Source organism: Equus quagga, chromosome 5 (genome assembly GCF_021613505.1).
Source record: "Equus quagga isolate Etosha38 chromosome 5, UCLA_HA_Equagga_1.0, whole genome shotgun sequence".
In the NCBI taxonomy this organism is placed as follows: Eukaryota; Metazoa; Chordata; class Mammalia; order Perissodactyla; family Equidae; genus Equus; species Equus quagga.
Genome location: NC_060271.1, coordinates 17,268,212 through 17,285,772, shown reverse-complemented (window position 1 = coordinate 17,285,772; position 17,561 = coordinate 17,268,212). Strand labels below are relative to the sequence as shown.

The 17,561-nt window shown below is 47.5% G+C and overlaps 1 protein-coding gene across 2 annotated transcripts in view; it reads left to right on the top strand.

Moving 5' to 3' along the window:
- The first annotated feature begins 2,431 nt into the window (after window positions 1–2,431).
- CTPS1 (CTP synthase 1) overlaps window positions 2,432–17,561 on the top strand; it is a 28,548-nt gene continuing 13,418 nt past the window's right edge. The window contains exons 1-8 of one of the 2 annotated variants that reach the window (XM_046663000.1): window positions 2,432–2,552; window positions 5,698–5,876; window positions 7,450–7,620; window positions 10,230–10,330; window positions 11,101–11,217; window positions 13,670–13,753; window positions 14,266–14,346; window positions 17,410–17,561. In XM_046663000.1, the coding sequence (XP_046518956.1) occupies window positions 5,711–5,876; window positions 7,450–7,620; window positions 10,230–10,330; window positions 11,101–11,217; window positions 13,670–13,753; window positions 14,266–14,346; window positions 17,410–17,561 (872 nt within the window). In that variant the 5' untranslated portion in view covers window positions 2,432–2,552; window positions 5,698–5,710. Of the gene's footprint in view, window positions 2,553–3,294; window positions 3,409–5,697; window positions 5,877–7,449; window positions 7,621–10,229; window positions 10,331–11,100; window positions 11,218–13,669; window positions 13,754–14,265; window positions 14,347–17,409 lie in introns of those variants that run through there. The other variant, XM_046662999.1, reaches the window with a different exon arrangement.

Sequence of the window (17,561 nt, the reverse complement as noted above, 5' to 3'; positions counted from 1 at the left end):
GAAAAAGTCATTTTCTAGAAGCCAAGTCAAGAACACATTTTAAGGAGGTGGTGTCCAGCTGTGACAAATGCTGTTAGAGAAGTAGTCGGTTTAGGGGTGGGATCTGGGGGCCATATGGCTGCACCCAGAAGCCCACAGGGAGTCAGGGAGCCCAAGGTGGGGAGAGGAGCAACCCAGATATGCAAATACACATACATACACACAGGCACTCACGCAACGTACATACAGCCACGCTGTCATCTTTATCTGGGACTTGTGAACAGACACCAAAGATCAGAATCTAGGCTGGCATACAGAGAAATCTGGGAATATCGAGTTTAATTTTTGACAAGGGCAATTTGAGTGGAATTGCACAAGCAATAGCCTCATCAGAATGAGTTCAAGAGAGAGGGAAGAAATTGGAGACAGCAAGGACAAACAACACTTTCTAGAAGTTGTACTGAAAAGAGGCACCGAGAATTATGTTGAGTCGAGAGGGGTTTTATTTTACGATGGGAGAAATTGCATTCTGCTAGTGGAAACAACGTAAGAGGTGAGAAATACTAGAGTGACAGTCTTGAGTTGATGAGAGGATATGGCACTTGAAGCAAGGAGAAGAGGCTGACCCCTAGGAGTATGGACAGTTTGTGCACAGCACAAGACAGAAGGCAGAGCATGTGTGCACAGATCCAAGAAGGGTGAGGGATATGGTGGTGGGAGCTCAAGGAAGTTCTCCTGATGACTCCTATTTTTTCAGTGAGATAAGAAGCAAGACCCTCAGCTGAGAGCAAGCATCGGGGAGGAGACAGCAGAGGTTTGAGGAAGGAGAGGAAAGTGCAAAGTGGTTGTCCGGAATAGTGGCGGAGTGAATGGCTCATTTTTCTAAATCTGCTACAGCGTCTTCATTACTTCAGCAAATATGTTCCCCAGATTTATCACGTCCCAGGCACTTTGATAAACACTAAATGCTTCTTGAAAGAACATGTGGCCGGAGAGCACCTTCAAACACACCCCCAGTGTGTTCCACACTGGGAGTGGAGCACAGCCTGGGCAGCCTGGCAGAGAAGGAGCAGTGGTGATCCAAATTTGGAAGGAGCCAGAAGCCCCCCCTTTGAGCCACTGCAGAAACCTCCTAACTGGTTTTTCGGAGTCCATTTGATTGATTTTCCTGAAATACAAACCTGATGTTGCACCTTTTCTTTAAATACATTTGGAAACATATTGAAGAGATACACAAACTTGTGACAAACTGCTTCTGGGGAAGAAAACAAGAACACTGGTGCAGAGGTGAGAGCCTTACTCTTCAAGTATACCCTTGTGTAATGTTTGGGGAAAAAATTTAACCGTGTCCATGTATTCATTATTCAAAAGAAAAACATAACCCTCTCCTCCAATAAGATTCTATCGCTTTCCACTGTCCTTAGAAGAAAGGATGTGGTCTACAGTGCTCTGCATGGTAGGCCCCGCTGTCTCCAGCTTGAACTCCTCTCTTCCTTAGGCTGTGACTCAGCTCCCCTGGCCTTCCACCTCAGCTGTGCTAGGCTCTCTTGGGCCTCAGGGCCTTTACACAGGCTTTTCCTTCTGTCTCATTCTTATTCTCACCTCTCCCTTCCCTTTCTTTGCCAGTCAACTTCAAGTCTCAGCTTTAAAGCCACTTTTTCAGGGAAGACTTCCCTGCTTGAATCCCCAGTCTCCACGCTGGGCACTCACTCCCCTGGCACTGGGCACTGATGAAAATCATGACGAAGTGCAATGAGCTGGCCATTTGCCTCACTCCATCGTGAGACCTAGGATGGGTCCCTTGGAGCCCAGCACAGCACACGGCACACAGTGGGGGTCAATGAACGGCTGAATGAAACTGTCCGCCTCTGGACCCTTGTCCAGCTAAAGTAGCCGCCGTCAGTGCAGACGTGGGGAAAGGGAGCCAGATGAGGCGGCAGCCAGCGCCGAGCCGCCCTCCTGGCCTTCCCGTTTAGAGGCCGGGGATGACACTGCCGGCGTCCCTCGGTCCAGAGGGCCCGGCGGGAAAGCCGGGCTGGGGCCGCACCACCAGGAGCCGCGATTGTGGTGCTCACGGGTCCACGGTGCAGAGACACGGTGCGATGGACCCAGCCTCCTCTAGAAGCCCGATGGGGAAGGAGGCTGGAGCCAGGCGACGGGCTTGCCAGGCGTGAGTCCAAAAACTGCCTCCTCCCCCTCAAGAAAGGAGGCTTGCACCCTCGGGTGTGACAAAGGCTGCGAGGCAGAAACGCCACAATCTGCCCAGTCTCGAACAGCTGCGTCCCCCAGGCGTCAGGAGCACGGCGGGACTGACTGTCCAGGACAGCTACCCGCGTGGGCTGCAAAGCGCCTCCGCCCCGCGCCTGCGCACTCGGGGACGCGCCCAGGCCCCGCCCCGGGGAGGGCCCGCGTGCCCGCCCCGCCCCGCCTCTGCGTGCGCACCGCCTAGAGCCCGCCCCCGTGAAAGACTGCCGGGCGCATGCGGCCGGGCGGGCTCACTGGCCGCCGGGGCTTGCTGCGCGCGTCGCCCGCTCCGCTGCGTAGCCGACGGCAGGATTTGGAGCCGGCCTCAGGTAGGCTGATTGCCGGGGTGCCGGGGAGCTGGTTTCCCGTGCGGGAGGCGGCGGCGCGAGCTGAGCCCGGCGCGGGACAGCCCCACCGCCGGGTGACAGACAGGGCTCCCACCAATCAGGGGTGAAGTGGCTCGCCGGCCTGCCCAATGGGCTGCGTGCCTAACGGGAGCGGGGTGGGCGGCTGGGCCCGCCAGGAGCCGGCTCCCGCGCGCGGGGCCGCGTGGCCGGGCGCAGCTGGGGAGCCGGGCCCAGTAAGCGCGGGGCGGCGGGAGAGGCCGCTGGACGCGGGCTGCGGGGCCCGGCAGCGCCCATTGCAGCGCGGTCTGGCTCGCCTGACCCGGGGCCGGGGATGGCTCGTGGGCCGGAGACGGCCGGAGAGGCTCGGAGCCCCCTTGGCTCAGCCCTCCCGGAGCAGACCCAGCAGCCGCCCTCGCCCCTCTGGCCTCAGGCCCGGCCGCAGCCCCGTTGGGAGGCGGTTCGGGGTCCGAGACAGGCCTGTGCGGTGGGGGATGGGGTCGGCGGCCTGGCAGCGGCCCCCTCCATCCGGCGCACCCCGACTCCGCTGAGTGGAAGGGGCCTTGGAGCTCGCCGGGCCCGATGGCCTCCCCGTGCTGTCCCCTTGGGCCCCACAGCCCGCGCTCCCTTCCCGGCCGCCCAGAGTGAGGATGCTGCATTGTAAAGAAGTTCATGACGCTGGCGTGGCGCGCTTACGTCCACACTCGTTATAGCCATCCTGTGACACAGGCAGTGCCGAGCTTCTCGCCCCCATCTTACAGATCTGAGGACCCGGGCTTCGGGCAGCTTAAGTGACTCGACAGTACACAAGTGGTGGAGCTGGAACCCCGTCTCACATCATGTAACCAGAAAAAGCTCTTTTTCATCTTTGTTGAATTCCTCTGATGCATCTTGGTTTATATTACATCTGTGCTTGAAACCCTTCCCGTGTCTCCCATCCCCTTCAGAATAAAGTTCAGATCGGGCCCTTTGGCTGTGTTTCCAGATTGCCCCCGTCTTCCTGTTCCCGCTCTTCCTTTTCCCGTGCTTTAAGTCACGCAGCCGGTCTTTCCAGGCCCGTTGCAAGTCTCAGGTCAGCAAAGCAGGAGTTCATCCTCTCCTCCCTCAGTTTCCCTCACCTTCCTCTGCTGGGCCATGGTACTTCACCCTGGTCCTGCCCCTGAAAGCTTTCTCTTCTCCCTTCCTCGTTGATACCCTTCACATGTTGTCCCTGTGCTGCCTGCCATCACTGGATTATTCATTTATTTGTAAACGTTATATCTCTCTAAGTGGACTGCCAGCAACTTGAGATATGGGCCCAAATTGGATTCATTTTTGTGGCCCCAAAGTGTCTAGCACAGTAGTGCTCACATCGTGGGTGGTCCACAAATGTGGGTGAAGGAGTCTGGCCAGCCCCTCCCACCTGGTCCTTGAGTACCTTGGAATATTTATTGCCAGGCACTATGGTAGACTGCAAGAATCTCCCCTAAAGAGAGACGTACCCTCTTAAAGTAAAATTGGGAGAAATCGAATGCAAATGGACAAGATGTGTTTGCTGTAGAAGGAACCCACTTGAGGTGGCTGAGGAGTTTCTAGAAACATCCAAAATTTAGTCAGTGAGCCCAGGGTATAGTCTCAGGGACATGCCTGGTTAGGACATACCTAAAATGGAGCAAGTCTGATATTCATGTGTCAGTAAGGAACCTTTCACCTGTGAGGTGACGCAGCAGTGTTTTCCCTAAATATTAGGGATATGGGGACAATCCAGTTTAAGGAAACTACATGCCATATACCCATTTTGGGAGATCACAGTGCACATTAACTTATTAAAGACTCCCAGAGGTCTTGCGTTAAAGAAATCCTTTGACTGTTGAACCAGCATTTTTTTGATTCATCTCTTCCTAAAACCCTTTTGGGAATCCCATATGCATTGCGCAGAAACCAAGGAGTGTGCTTTTGGAAATGCTGCAAGAGATGATAAAAAGAGCAGGAGATGGCCGGGGTAGACATCCTGAGCACTCTTATCTCCTTGCCAAGGGTGTTCCTTCCTGCCTGGGGAGACGTGGGGTGGGGGAATACTTGGAGCAGAACTACCCAGTTTCCTTGTACCTTTCTTAGCTTATTTTTATTATAATTTGGCTTCACTTGAAGTGTTCTGGAGGAGGAAAATGTCCTGAGCATGCCAAAGCAAGCATTCTCTTCTGCTTAGTGATTGTCTCTCATTTTGATCACATTTAGGTTAACTGACCAAATGATGTTTCTGGCCCTCCGAAGCTGGGGGCCAGTGATGAATTCTCCCAGGCCAGCCTGTCGCTGACTCCTCACCTTTCGCCTCTCCTGTTCTTGCATCCTCCCACCCCTGTGATGTCTCACCAAGTCTGTTTCTTCCATTCCCTGCCACAGCTGTGCTGCCCTTTGGATTTAATCTAATCTGCCCTTTCTTTGAGTCCCCTGCCCATTGTGTGCTTCAGACCGGTTTAGTATCTGATGTTCTTTTCTTCCAATATATACAGCGTCTCTCCATGGCATACCTGGGAGAGATTGCTGGCAAGGAGTAAGTTATTATTAAATCACAGAAGAGAGCTGCCTTTGATTAAAAGATTTTTGGGTTTAACTGGAACTCCTTTCAGATGTTGAAGTTCTTTCCTTTTATTCTGTCTTCTGTAACCCAGAGGAGCTGTGTTTTCTTGGTGATGCATTGTAGTTTAGCCAAAGACATCATTTCTTTCGTGGGGAATCAGAGTGCTTATCCAAGATTGAAATTTTTTTCCCCATGTAGGGAAAAATAAAGAGGCACCTGCCTGGTATCCCAGTGTCTGGCAGCGATGTCCGCCAACATTTGGGACAGAGTGTTCTGTCAACAGCTTAGAGCTGGTTTTTTTATGAGGTTGACTCTCAAGGTTGTTAGTTGTCAAAGCTTTAAACAAAAGCTACGTTATTATTTGATTAGCAGTTGTTTTTCAACTCATATTTGACTAAAGCCATTCAGTGATCCAAGAACCCCTGTCACACAGCCTTCTGAAGTTGTGTGACAGACAAGGAAACTGAGGTCCCAGGAGGGTCATAGCTAGGAAGTGGCAGAGCTGGTATTTGAACCGAGCAAGTCTGATTTGTTGAAATATATTTTATTTGTAATTTTTCCTTCTTCCAGGTCAAAAAGAAAAATGAAGTACATTCTAGTTACCGGTGGGGTTATATCAGGAATTGGAAAAGGAATCATCGCCAGCAGTGTGGGCACAATTCTGAAGTCATGTGGTTTACATGTAACTTCAATTAAGATTGACCCATACATCAACATTGATGCGGGAACATTCTCTCCTTATGAGCATGGTAAGCAAAATGCATTTCTTTCCTTTTTTAAAAAATAATTGTGTAGTATATGGAAGAACATGTGAGCCCTTGGCAGTTGTATTTTGCATAACATAACTTCTGTTTCCTGCCTTCTGAAAAGGTCCTAAACCGTAGCAGAATGATGCTTTTCTCACCGGACAGAGAGGAAGGAGAAATCTTAATATGCAATGTGGTGACTAGAATCTAGAGGTTTCTGTAATAGAAATAATAGAAATGATCTTCTTGGTGGCTGAATGTAAGTTTGTCACTTCTTTTGAAAAAAAGAAATCTGGTGACATCATAACTTTCTTCAAATATTTGTGAAGAGGGATTATGTTTATTCTTCATGGCCCCAAGCTTTAGAAATAGGATGGGTGGGAAGAAGTCGTAAGGAAGTCGATTTTGGCCCTCTATAAGAAGATCTTGATAATAGGGTGACCGACTTCAAGAAGTTGTGAGTTCCCTTTGGTGGAGGTGTTTAACCAGAGGCTACAGGACCACTTTCTAGAGATTCGGGCAACAGATAAATGATGGATTTGGGTGATAGGTAAGCTGGAGGTTCTGTTTTGCTAACAGAATTCGGATAATAGAAACACGCATCTTTTGAGGTGAGTGAAAAGTTGAGACCGTTACTGGAGGCTAAGGAAGTAGCCCTTCTTTGTTGTTGCTGAGAACCGATCAGCCGTGTGCTGTGTGACTGTGTCTGAATCACCCTCAAGATTAATTGCTTAAAGTTGGGAGTAGATGTGCTATGAAAACATACTTCCTCTGTTTTGAAATTGTTTTCATACTCCTGCTTTCTAATGTTGAGGTAAAAATCTATAAGGCTGTGAATGTCATTAAAGCAGAAATCCTTATGCAATAAGGTGTCAGGAAGAGATTGACATCCTGGAGCAATATTTAATACATAATTCTCAAGCAGAGGGTGAGATCTCTCTCTGAGGGGGAAAATAAGACTATTGTGTCCCATTTATGAGCTTGTCTCCTATTGTGATGGCAGAAGTGGACCATTCTGGGCAGAATTTCCAGAATGACGTTTCAAGGAATGAATGTGAAACAAAGGAATGAGGGAAACTTGTGCCATTTTACGACTTCACTTAGGACTCAAGTGTAGCCGGGAGGCTGGTTTTTATAATCAACACAATCTGAGTGTATATATCTTGTTTAAATTTTGAATCAAATCATACTTTTATCACACTTTAAACCTTACTCTGCTCAAACAGAACTTTGTTGACAGTTCTTTTTCTTTAGGCAATGGATGCCATACTAATAGAAAGTCCCATATATCCACAGCCCTGTAGGCTGTAATTTCCTTCCATTTCATGGTGTTTCGTAACCCTTCCTGGTTCAGACTGAGTTTGTTGCAGACTAGAAGTATGAAGTTACCTTTTGGAGAATGTTTGGTGATTTTTCTTTGTTTTGTGTCCTGTTTAGTTCCCTAGAAATAAGTTTCTCTGTTTCCTGTCAAGTTCGTGCAGACTCTGTTCTGTCGAGTGTGTATATTTGGGGACTTGTGTTGTGTCTGAGATGTGCGTTTTTCACTAACTCTAACCATTTTCACTGTTCACCGCAGGCGAGGTTTTTGTGCTGGACGACGGTGGGGAAGTGGACCTTGACCTGGGTAACTATGAGCGGTTCCTTGACATCCGCCTCACCAAGGACAACAACCTGACCACCGGAAAGATCTACCAGTACGTCATTAACAAGGAGCGCAAAGGGGATTACTTGGGGAAAACTGTCCAAGGTAATAATCCTGGATCTGCCTCTGAGGTTTAAAAATCTAACCCAGTTTAATTTCTTTTGTGTACAGAATTCACCTTTCACGCAATTTCAGCATGAAACGGTCGTAAAGTGTTATTACTGAAATATGCCTTCAGTTGACAATTCCGAGTTGTATGGCTGTTTACTCAAAAGATGACTTGAAGAAGCCATCGCTGCTCTGTGAATGGCATTGAAGCTGTCAGTCCGGCGGCAGGATTTGAGCCCAGAGAGCTGTTGTTTTTATACAGTGATAACTGTGAAGTGATGAGGGCAATTAGATGAGGGCAGTGAGCCAGATGGTGTCTGTGTCGTGCATCTGGGACTTACTGTGTACAGACAGTGCTAAGGAAAAGAGCATCCATTGTGTACACTGGTTTTCAGACTGGTCCTCAGTGCATACGGGCTACGGGGAGTCTGAGCGGTGGGTCCCTGGGTCCTCCTGAGCTTCCCCAGCCAGCTTCACTTGTGTCTGTTTGCCGTATTGGGATTTTGCACAGTGTTCATTTGAGAAAAGTGCTGCTTTAAAAAAGGTAGGATTGGAAAACGACTGGTTTAGTATAATGGCGTAAGTCCAGATTTTGGGGGTTGCTGACAAGTGGCTTTTATCTGAGTTATGAGAATAAATCTGCTTTTGGCTTTAGACTTTACTGGTCTGAAAGTCCATTACGCTGACAGTGGGCAGCCCCAGACCAGATTCTGGGCTATTTGGGTCCTACTTAGGTCTTAGCTCTGCCCCTTAGCAGTTTTACAAACATGGGTAGATACTGCTTAACCTCTTGGAGACCTGGTTTCCTTTTCTGTGAAATGAAGATGGCAACAGGACCTGCCTCCCCGGGTTGTTAGGGTTGAAAGAGCCAAGTGAGTAAAGTGTTTCTCTGGAGTTCCTGACACACAGAAAGGGATCAATGAAGAATCACAATGATCTTGATCCCACAGTTTGTGGTTCTAGGTCTCCAGTGTGTTCATTCATTTCTTCATTCATTCATCAGCCATTTTAATGCTCGCTGCAGTCAGACCCTCGCTGGGGCTGGGAATACGTGATGAACAAGCCCAGCAAGGCCACTGTCCTCATGGAGGTCGCCTTGTGGGAGAGAGAAACAAACAGGAAACAAGATGTCTGCTGGGAGCTGTGAAGGAAATGAGCAGAGTGAGGAGAGAGGGAAAAGGGGAGAGCCAGTGCGGACAGGTGGTCAGGGCAGGCCTCCAAGGAGAGGACGTGTGAGGGGAGGCTGGCCGTGGGAGAGGGGAAGGAGGGCACAGCACGTCCAGAGGCCCGAGGCCGCAAAGGCCCTGGTCAGGGCACAGGGGGCTATCCTGGCTGCAGTCCGGTGACTGAGGGTGACGGTTGGAGAGGTGGGCGAGGTGGGCTGCAGCCCGATTTTGCGGGGCCTCCTGGCTCACGGTGTGGAGTTTGGGTTTTACTCCGACAGTGGGAAGCCATGGAAGAGCTTAAACATGGGTGAACTCTGATTTGCAGTTGAAAAGATCACTTTGGGGGCCTTGCCCGGTGGCATAGTGGTTAAGTTCATGCTCTCCACTTGAGCAGCCCGGGGTTCACTGGTTTGGATCCTGGGTGTGGACCTACACACTGCTCATCAAGCCATGCTGTGGTGGTGGCATCCCACATAGAAGAACTAGAAGGACCTACAACTAGAATATACAACTGTGTACTGGGGCTTTGGGGAGAAAAAAGAAAAAAGAGGAAGATTGATAACAGATGTTAGCTCAGGGCCAGTCTTCCTCACCAGAAAAAAAAAAAAAGGTCACTTTGGCTGCTCTGTGCAGAATAAATAATGAGTACCCTCGTGCTTGAGGCACTGCTGGTTACCTGCATAGCAAGTTAAACGGTCACCTCTGCCCCTTAGGAACTTGCTGTCCCAGCCCTGCAGCAGTAGCTGGCATTTCTTGAGTGCTGGCGTGCCAGGCACCCTGCTGAGCATTTTACAGGTGTAGCTCATGAAATTTCCACCACTTGATGAAGAAGAAGCTGTTACCTCCACCTAACAGATAGGGAAATCAAGCTTAAGAATAGTTAAGTAACTTGCCCAGAGAGCCACAGCTAGTGAGTGGTGGGGCTGAGATCTGAATGCAGACATTCTGGCCCCAGAGGCTGTGCTCCTAACTGCTCTGCTGCGCTGTGTTGTCTGCAGTGGATTCTCTTCCCTTTGGTAAACTGGAAGCAAAGGAACGGGCTCCTAACCTCTGCTTGTTCTTGGAAAAAGCACCCAGGTGTGCAGTGCCCGCCTTCAGCTGTGAGCAGTAGGGTGGCCAGGTGGTCTGCCGTGGGTCTGCAGCCAGGGTGGACTCTGCACGGGGGCAGGTGCTCTGAGGTGGTTCAGGATGCCGCTCGGCCTTCCTCTCTTGTAGCGCTTCCAGCCACAGCCAGGAAATCTGGAAAGGAGGCTGCGGGGAGTGTGAGCCCAAAGATTTTTTTCTAAGACCGTTAAAGAGTGGTCTCAGAAATATTTTTATTTAGCAAAATATGTTGCTCCTCTGTGCAGAGTACAGCATTTTGTTTTCATAATGAATGTACATGCTTCAGTCGGTGCTAATGGAAAAGTGGAAGTTACATATTTCTTTTTCCTCTCCCAGTGGTCCCTCACATCACAGATGCCATCCAGGAGTGGGTAATGAGACAAGCGTTAATCCCTGTGGACGAAGATGGCCTGGAACCTCAAGTGTGTGTCATTGAGGTTTGTATGAGTCTTCTCTAAACTTCATGATTCCTGCGTATTTGACCAGGGGTACGTAATCACCTCCTTAGTCAGCCATCGGCAACTGATAAGACAGTGCCCAGAGGCGCCCTTGACCCTCCCAGCTGCAGTGTGGCAGGTAGGGGCACAGTAATGGTCAGGTGGATGGTGCAGCCGTCAAAAGTGGTACTTTATCAGAGCGATTCTCCTTGTTCAGCATTTACATGTTCACTTAAGGTGGCCTGTACCAGTGGGAGTGGTGTGACACGTTTCCACCTTTGTCTTGAGAAAGTCAGCCGACCTTGGCTTTCCTCTGCCAGGAACATTCATCTCTGAAGGGGCCTCCTTTGGTTTCGGTTTCTGTACTCCTGCTGTGCTGATCCCAGCTCTTGGATCTCAGCGTTCCTGCAAAACTAGGAGCCTCGAAAGTTCCAGCAGTTTGTTTATAACTGATGCTTTTTAGTACAGAGGTTTAATAGATAACTAAATAGATAAGACTTAGGTTTCTTTGCTTTGTGACTGTCATAGAAATAAAATTCCTAGTACTTCTTTCCCCCTGACTTTTTCCTTGAAATGATGTGGAAAGATCCGTGATAACCTTGGGGAATCGTGAGCCTGGCCAAAAAAGTAACCTTTTCGCACGAAGTCATGTCTAGAGTCCACATTACACTGTAACTGATGATTGAGGTGAGGTGACAGGGTGCAGTCGTGAGAAAACCCACAAGAGGAGGGTTTAGTGCTTACCCTCTCGGATGACTTTGCTCTTTCAGCTCGGCGGGACGGTGGGAGATATAGAAAGCATGCCCTTCATCGAGGCCTTCCGCCAGTTCCAGTTCAAGGTCAAGAGAGAGAACTTCTGCAATATTCACGTCAGTCTGGTTCCTCAGGTACGGCATTCAGAGCTTGAATGAGGAGAGCAGGGGGAACAGGTTGATTTCCCCCTTATCCTTTTTAATTATTCGAGGTACAGGAAGCAGGAAATAAAAACTCCTGTGTGAATTTTAAATTTTTATAGTCGTACTTTCTGAAAAGATCAAATGGAAAACATTTGGAAAATTAACCAGGGAAGTTGCAGTTAAAGGTGGGGGGTTGAACGTGTCCAGTTGTCTTTACTGCGTGGTGAAGCCCCACTACAATTATAGTAAAGGGAATTCTTTTTGAGACAAAATTCATAAAGATAAATCCTGTGAGAGGAGTCAACAGTTAACAAATATTAGGAAGGCAGACAGAAGATGGAGACATGGGAACTGACCTGGTGGCCCTGGGAGAGCTGGGTCCCGGGCCTGCAGCCGGGGGAGCAGAGGCGCAGCCCTGTTTGCCCTGCAGGCCCCCAGAGGCGCAGGAATGGGCAGCTTCAGGTACCTCTGGGACTGGGGGTGAGGGTGGGGCTCATAACTGCTGTTTCGGGAGCAGTTGGACCCTGCCATCCCCTCCCCTAATGTGCACAGTTGGGCCTCAGCCCCTCTCCCACCTCAGCGGAAGACTGTAGGCTTTTTCTCTGGAGAGGGTTCCTGGATGAGCAGACACCAGGGACAGTTGAGGGCAGTAATACTGAACTAGAAACGTGGAATTGTGTCATTTTATGCTGTTGAGACACCCTCCCTTCTGCAACCTGGTCCCCAGAATCATCACAGCCAGCTTGGCCCTCCCACGTAGGAGACTGTAAGATTCTTTCTTGGGTATGTGACTGGCCCAGGAGAAAACACTGCCCTCCGAGGCTCCCCAGGGAAACAGGCCAGCCAGAGCCCCACAAGGGGGACCTTGGTGGACAAGCCCACCCACTTACCCAGAAACTCTAGTTAGCTTTTCAATAGGAGCTGGCGGCCAGTGATCACCAGACATTTGGAGAAAGCATCTAACATGCAAGAGACCAAAATAACAGATAGAAAGGAACTTAGAGGAAACTGACGCTCTGCAGGGAGCAGGAGACTTAGAAAACAAAGCAACCTGTCCTTCATGTCCTCAGGATTGAGATAGACTGCATCCTTTAATCAAGGGCTGGCTCCCCTGCAAAGGGAGCATCCAGAGAACAGAAAAGAATCCTTGGAAGTTAAAAATTAGATAGCAGAAATTTAAGAGAAAGAGGGTTGAGGAAATAACCTTGGGAAGGAGAACAGGGGATCAAGAGAGAGAAAATAGGAGAGAAAAGGCAAGAAAATTAGGGGAGTGGTCTGCAAGTTCTAACATCCAAGTAATTGGATTTCAAAAAAATAACAGAAAGGGAGAAGGAACTGTAATCTGAACCAGGGGTCGGCAAACCGTGCCCCACAGGCCGAATCAACCCACCGTGTTTTAGAAAATAAAATTGTGTGGAAACACAGCCACACCCATGGGTTTATATATTGTCCACGGCTGCTTCTGTATTAAAACAGCAGAGTTGAGTAGTGCTGGCAGAGATTACATGGGCCACGAAACCTAAAATATTTTATTATCTGGGCCTTTATAGAAAAAATCTTCTGACTCCTGATCTAAACAATTCATGGAAATGTTTCAGACATGAGTTTCCAGATTGAAAGGGCCCCCTGAATGCCCAGCATATTGAGTGAAAAATGACCCACACCAAGGCACATCGGTGTGAAATTTCAGAATAATGAGGCAGACATTCTAAAGGGCTCTAGAGAGAAAAATCAAGAATCAGTATGGCATTAGACTTCTCAGCAGCAATATCGGAAGCTGAAAGATCATGAAGCTGTTTCCTTAAAGGTTCTGAGGGCAAGTGATTTCCACCCTAGAATTCTCTACCCAGTAAGTGTATCTGTAAAGTGTGAGAGGAGAGTAAAGATGATGGAGTACGTAGCAAGCTCAGTGTACCAACAAAACAGAACAGAACAACCCACCAAGGAAAACAAACGGCTGGACCAGAAAGTAAAAGTGTGACACCTGGTTTGACGGTGGACGGTACTGAAATCTTTGAAATCTGTGAATACTGAAGAAGGGTCATGAGACGGGGCTGCAGGCACAGGATCGGGGCAGAGAGAGTGGGTTCCTCATCCCCCCAGGGAAGTCAGTAGAAAATGCCTCAAACTAAATGTCAAGAAGTAGCAATAAAGATCCCAGAGGATCGATTAGGAGCAGAGTGGGAGAGTGGCTGTCTCCAGGGTTTGGAAAGGGGGGAAGTAGACGGGAGCCGGTACCACTGTTCTTTAGGACATACCTTGTAGACCTATTTGAACTTTATTAAACTAAATTATATGCATGTGTGACTCTGACAAAAATAAAACCTAAATGAGATAAATGATCAAATTATCTGTTTTCCTATTAAAAGAGGTTCAGGGAAAAGTCATACTTGAAAATTCTTTATCAGAGAGGAATTAATTTCTTTTTCCTTTTGTAAAATAGCCAAGTTCAACGGGGGAACAGAAGACTAAACCCACCCAGAACAGTGTTCGGGAACTCAGAGGCCTTGGGCTTTCCCCCGATCTGGTGAGATTTCCCGATTACCTGGTTCCAGCGCGATCTCGTGTGTGCAATTAAAAGCTCTCCTCCCTGACAGACGAGACCTTGGTTTTCTTGGCATGCTTCTGGTTGATGGTGGAGAAATAGGTTTAGTGCTTTGAGCTGGGGCTGCAGTTGGCAAAGATTCCTTCCCCGGCCTGTGTGAGGGCATCTTATTTCTCCCCTCACCCCATCATTTACGCTCCTTTCCCTCTTACCCAAGGACGTTAATTGAGGAGAGAGAGCCCCACTTGGCTCCTGTAGCTCATTGATCTGCTCCTTTGTGCTGCCATTCTCTTATATTTCTCTCATTTGGGATTTAGGAATTTCAGTTTTGAAAACAGGTAGTATTTTCATAGTTTATTTGCATTGTGTTGGGTGTTAACATTTTCATCCAGCTGAACAATGGGTTGTCTTGTTTAATTTCAATTAAGAGAAAAACCCAACTATGTAACGAATGTCTTCCTTCTATCTGAACATCTTATTTCCTTGACTGCTAGGTCGTGTGCAGGTGTTCAAATCCTCTCGACACGGCAGTGAAGGAGAAAATATCGATGTTCTGCCACGTTGAACCTGAACAAGTAGGTAGAAGTTCCATCTTCACGTAAATCGTTTTTGGATTCTAATTATCCTGAAGTCTCTAAACGGGTTTCACGAGGCTTGTTGTTACTTCGTAATTTGGGACAGTAGGCTGTTCCCAGAAGAGCTGATGCCTGTGGGCTCCGGGATTCTCCATTACCTTCTCTGGGTGCTTCCCGAACATCCTTTTGCCTCTTCTCTCCCTACTCCTTGTACTGTTTCCTCCAGCCGTGCTGAATGGGCGTCCCCCTCGCCCTGTTGACCCGGCAGTCTCCGGTTCATTTTCGTCCTTTGCGCCCAGCTAGGACATGGTATCTTCTTAAAGAGCTTTACCTGCCAAACCTCCTCACCCTCAAACTTCAGGGTTGATTCTTCTCTGGGTGACTTGTGTGTGTCGCAGGTACTGCTGGTGAGCCCACTATACTGCTGCTTGGGGTGTGTGCGCGCGTGTGCATGTGTGTGTGTGTTGGTGTGTGTCTCCCCTCAGAGACTCCGAGCTTCTTGAAGGCAAAGACCACCTTAGTCAGCTTCACATTCCTGGTGCCTGGTGTCTCTGGTGTTGTAGTCTCTAAACATATTATGGTCTTTTTTGTTCCCTGTGCTGATGGGGGGCACCTGTGGCACAAGAAATTCAACATTCCGGAACCTGTAACATGTCCAAGTGTGGTGCATGGTGTGGAAATGTTAGTGATAGGTTGAGATGGTGGCTTTTGTCAGGTTTGGCTGAAGGAGAGTAGAGGGGAAGTTGAGGTCCAGGAATTTGTGATTAGATTATGGATGGTTTGTTTTACTACTAGATTATCTGAGGATCAGGAGACTAAGTAGGGGAGCCCCGCTGACCCAGAGGGGAGAATGCAGCAGCAGAGTTAAAATAAGAGAAATCCATTTACAAGACGGCTAGGAGCATGGAAGTGAATATAAAAAATCAGAATCGTTGGCCTGGCATTGACGTGCGTAGAGCAGGAGGAAAGCCTTTGACCATCACAGAGGTGGCCGTCCTACCCATCTGCACAGTGGCTGCAGCGTCAGGCTGGGAGGGTGCTGGGGCCCGAGGTCAGTGTTCCCGGGTGTGATTGCTGAGCCGGGAGCTCTGTCAGCGGGATTCTGCTTCATCCTCGGGATGTGGAACGTCAGAATAATTTCATTGTTATGAACAGCCTTTTTATCACGCACTTCAGTTATTTTAGGTATTTCTGTCCTAGCAAGTGAAGGTAGTTCAATTCTGTAATAGAATAGGTTGTCATTAAAATGATTCACTATTAAAAATGCGACAAGTGTTTCTATATTTAAATGTTTCAAATCTTTTGCCTATTTTTTAATTGGTTTGCTTATCTTATTGTTATAATAGTTCTTTACATATTCTGAATGTAAATCTTTTATCAAATACGTGATTTGCAAATTTTTTCTCCTAATCTGTGGCTTGTCTTTTCATTTTCTTAATGGTGTCTTTTGGAGCACAAAAGCTTTTACATTTTGATGAACTCCAATTCGTCTGTTTTTTTCTTTATATATTGTGCTTTTGGTATCATACCAAAGAACTCTGTTTAACCAAGATCATGAAGATTTTCTTCTAAAGCTTTATAATTTTAGGTTTTACATTTAGGTCCAGGATCCATTGTGAGTTAACTTATGTATAGGAACTTTTCAATAAAAGTTGAAATTCCCCTTTTTTGCCTGTGGATATCTAGTTGTTCCTGCTCCATTTGTTGAAAGGACTATTCTTCGATAATATTCCATAATTGTCTTTAAAAAGGTGCCTTTTAGATTTACTTATCTTTGTAAAGTTGTTTTTTAGATTTATTTATAGGTATTCATAATTTTTGTTACCATATGAATAGCATAATTAAAAATTACATTTCCTGATTAGATAGGGCCCATGTGTAGGAACCCTGCTGACTCCTGCCCTTTGGTGTCAAGCCTAGCAACCTTACTAAAATTCTGTTAGTTCTGACTGTTTACCTGTAAATTCTCTTGGTTTTTATGGATAAGCAATAATGTATATATTTAGTAGCAGTTGTTGATTTTCCAGTTCATATCCATTTTCTTCTTATCTAATTGTAATGACTAACACCTCCAGTACATGGTTCACTAGAAATAGTGAGAGTGGCCAGTTTTGTCTTGTTCCAGACTTTGAATATCAAGCATTGATATTAAATATCAAACTGAATGATGTTTGCTGTGGGTTTCTTCTATTTTCGCATTTTCCATAATATTCCTAATTTACCACAATTTTTTTTTATGAATTAGCTTTGAATTTTTATTAAATCTGCGTCTACTGAAGTGATTTTTGTTTCCCACGTCTAATCTGTTCATGTAGTGAATTCCGCTGTTCGATTTCCTAATGTGCTGCTTCTCAAACTCAGCTTTACACAGCGCTGCTGCCTGCCTGCCTCCTGCCCCCGGGGCTGATTTAAGTGCTGTGGGTGCAGCGTGGACTTTGCGATTTCTTAAAAGCTCCCCCGAGTGAGGCCAGCGTACAGCCGAGTTTGAGACCCACTGTTCTTGGGGCAGATCCTCTTCGACATGATTTTGATTTTTTTTTTTTTAACTACATTTGCGGTTTGGTTTGCTATTTTTACTTTTATTTTTTTAAGGATTTTTGCACCCATGTTCCCAAAAGATTAGCCACTCTTCTTCTGTTCTATTCTTCTTGAATCGGTTTTGGTAATTTATATTTTTCTAGAAAATTGCCCTTTTTTCTGTTTGCAAATTTATTTATTTATTTAGTTATTTTTAAGATTTTATTTTTCCTTTTTCTCCCCAAAGCCCCCCAGTACACAGTTGTATATTTTAGTTGTGGGTCCTTCTAGTCGTGGTATGTGGGACGCCGCCTCAGCATGGCTTGATGAGCGGTACCATGTCCGCGCCCAGGATCAGGATCTGAACCGGTGAAGCCCTGGGCCGCCCAAGCGGAGCATGTGAACTTAACCGCTCGGCCACAGGGCCGGCCCCTGTTTGCACATTTAGAACAGTTATTTTCCCAAGGTCATATAGCTAGTGGGAGGCTGCAGCCAAGTCCATTTTTGTTTGTTTTTATTAAATAACCTTTCCTTGTTTTCAAATAGGTGATCTGTGTCCACGATGTCTCGTCCATATACCGAGTCCCCTTGTTATTGGAGGAGCAGGGCGTTGTCGATTATTTTCTTCGAAGACTTGACCTTCCTATTGAGAGGCAGCCCCGAAAAATGCTGATGAAGTGGAAGGAGATGGCTGACAG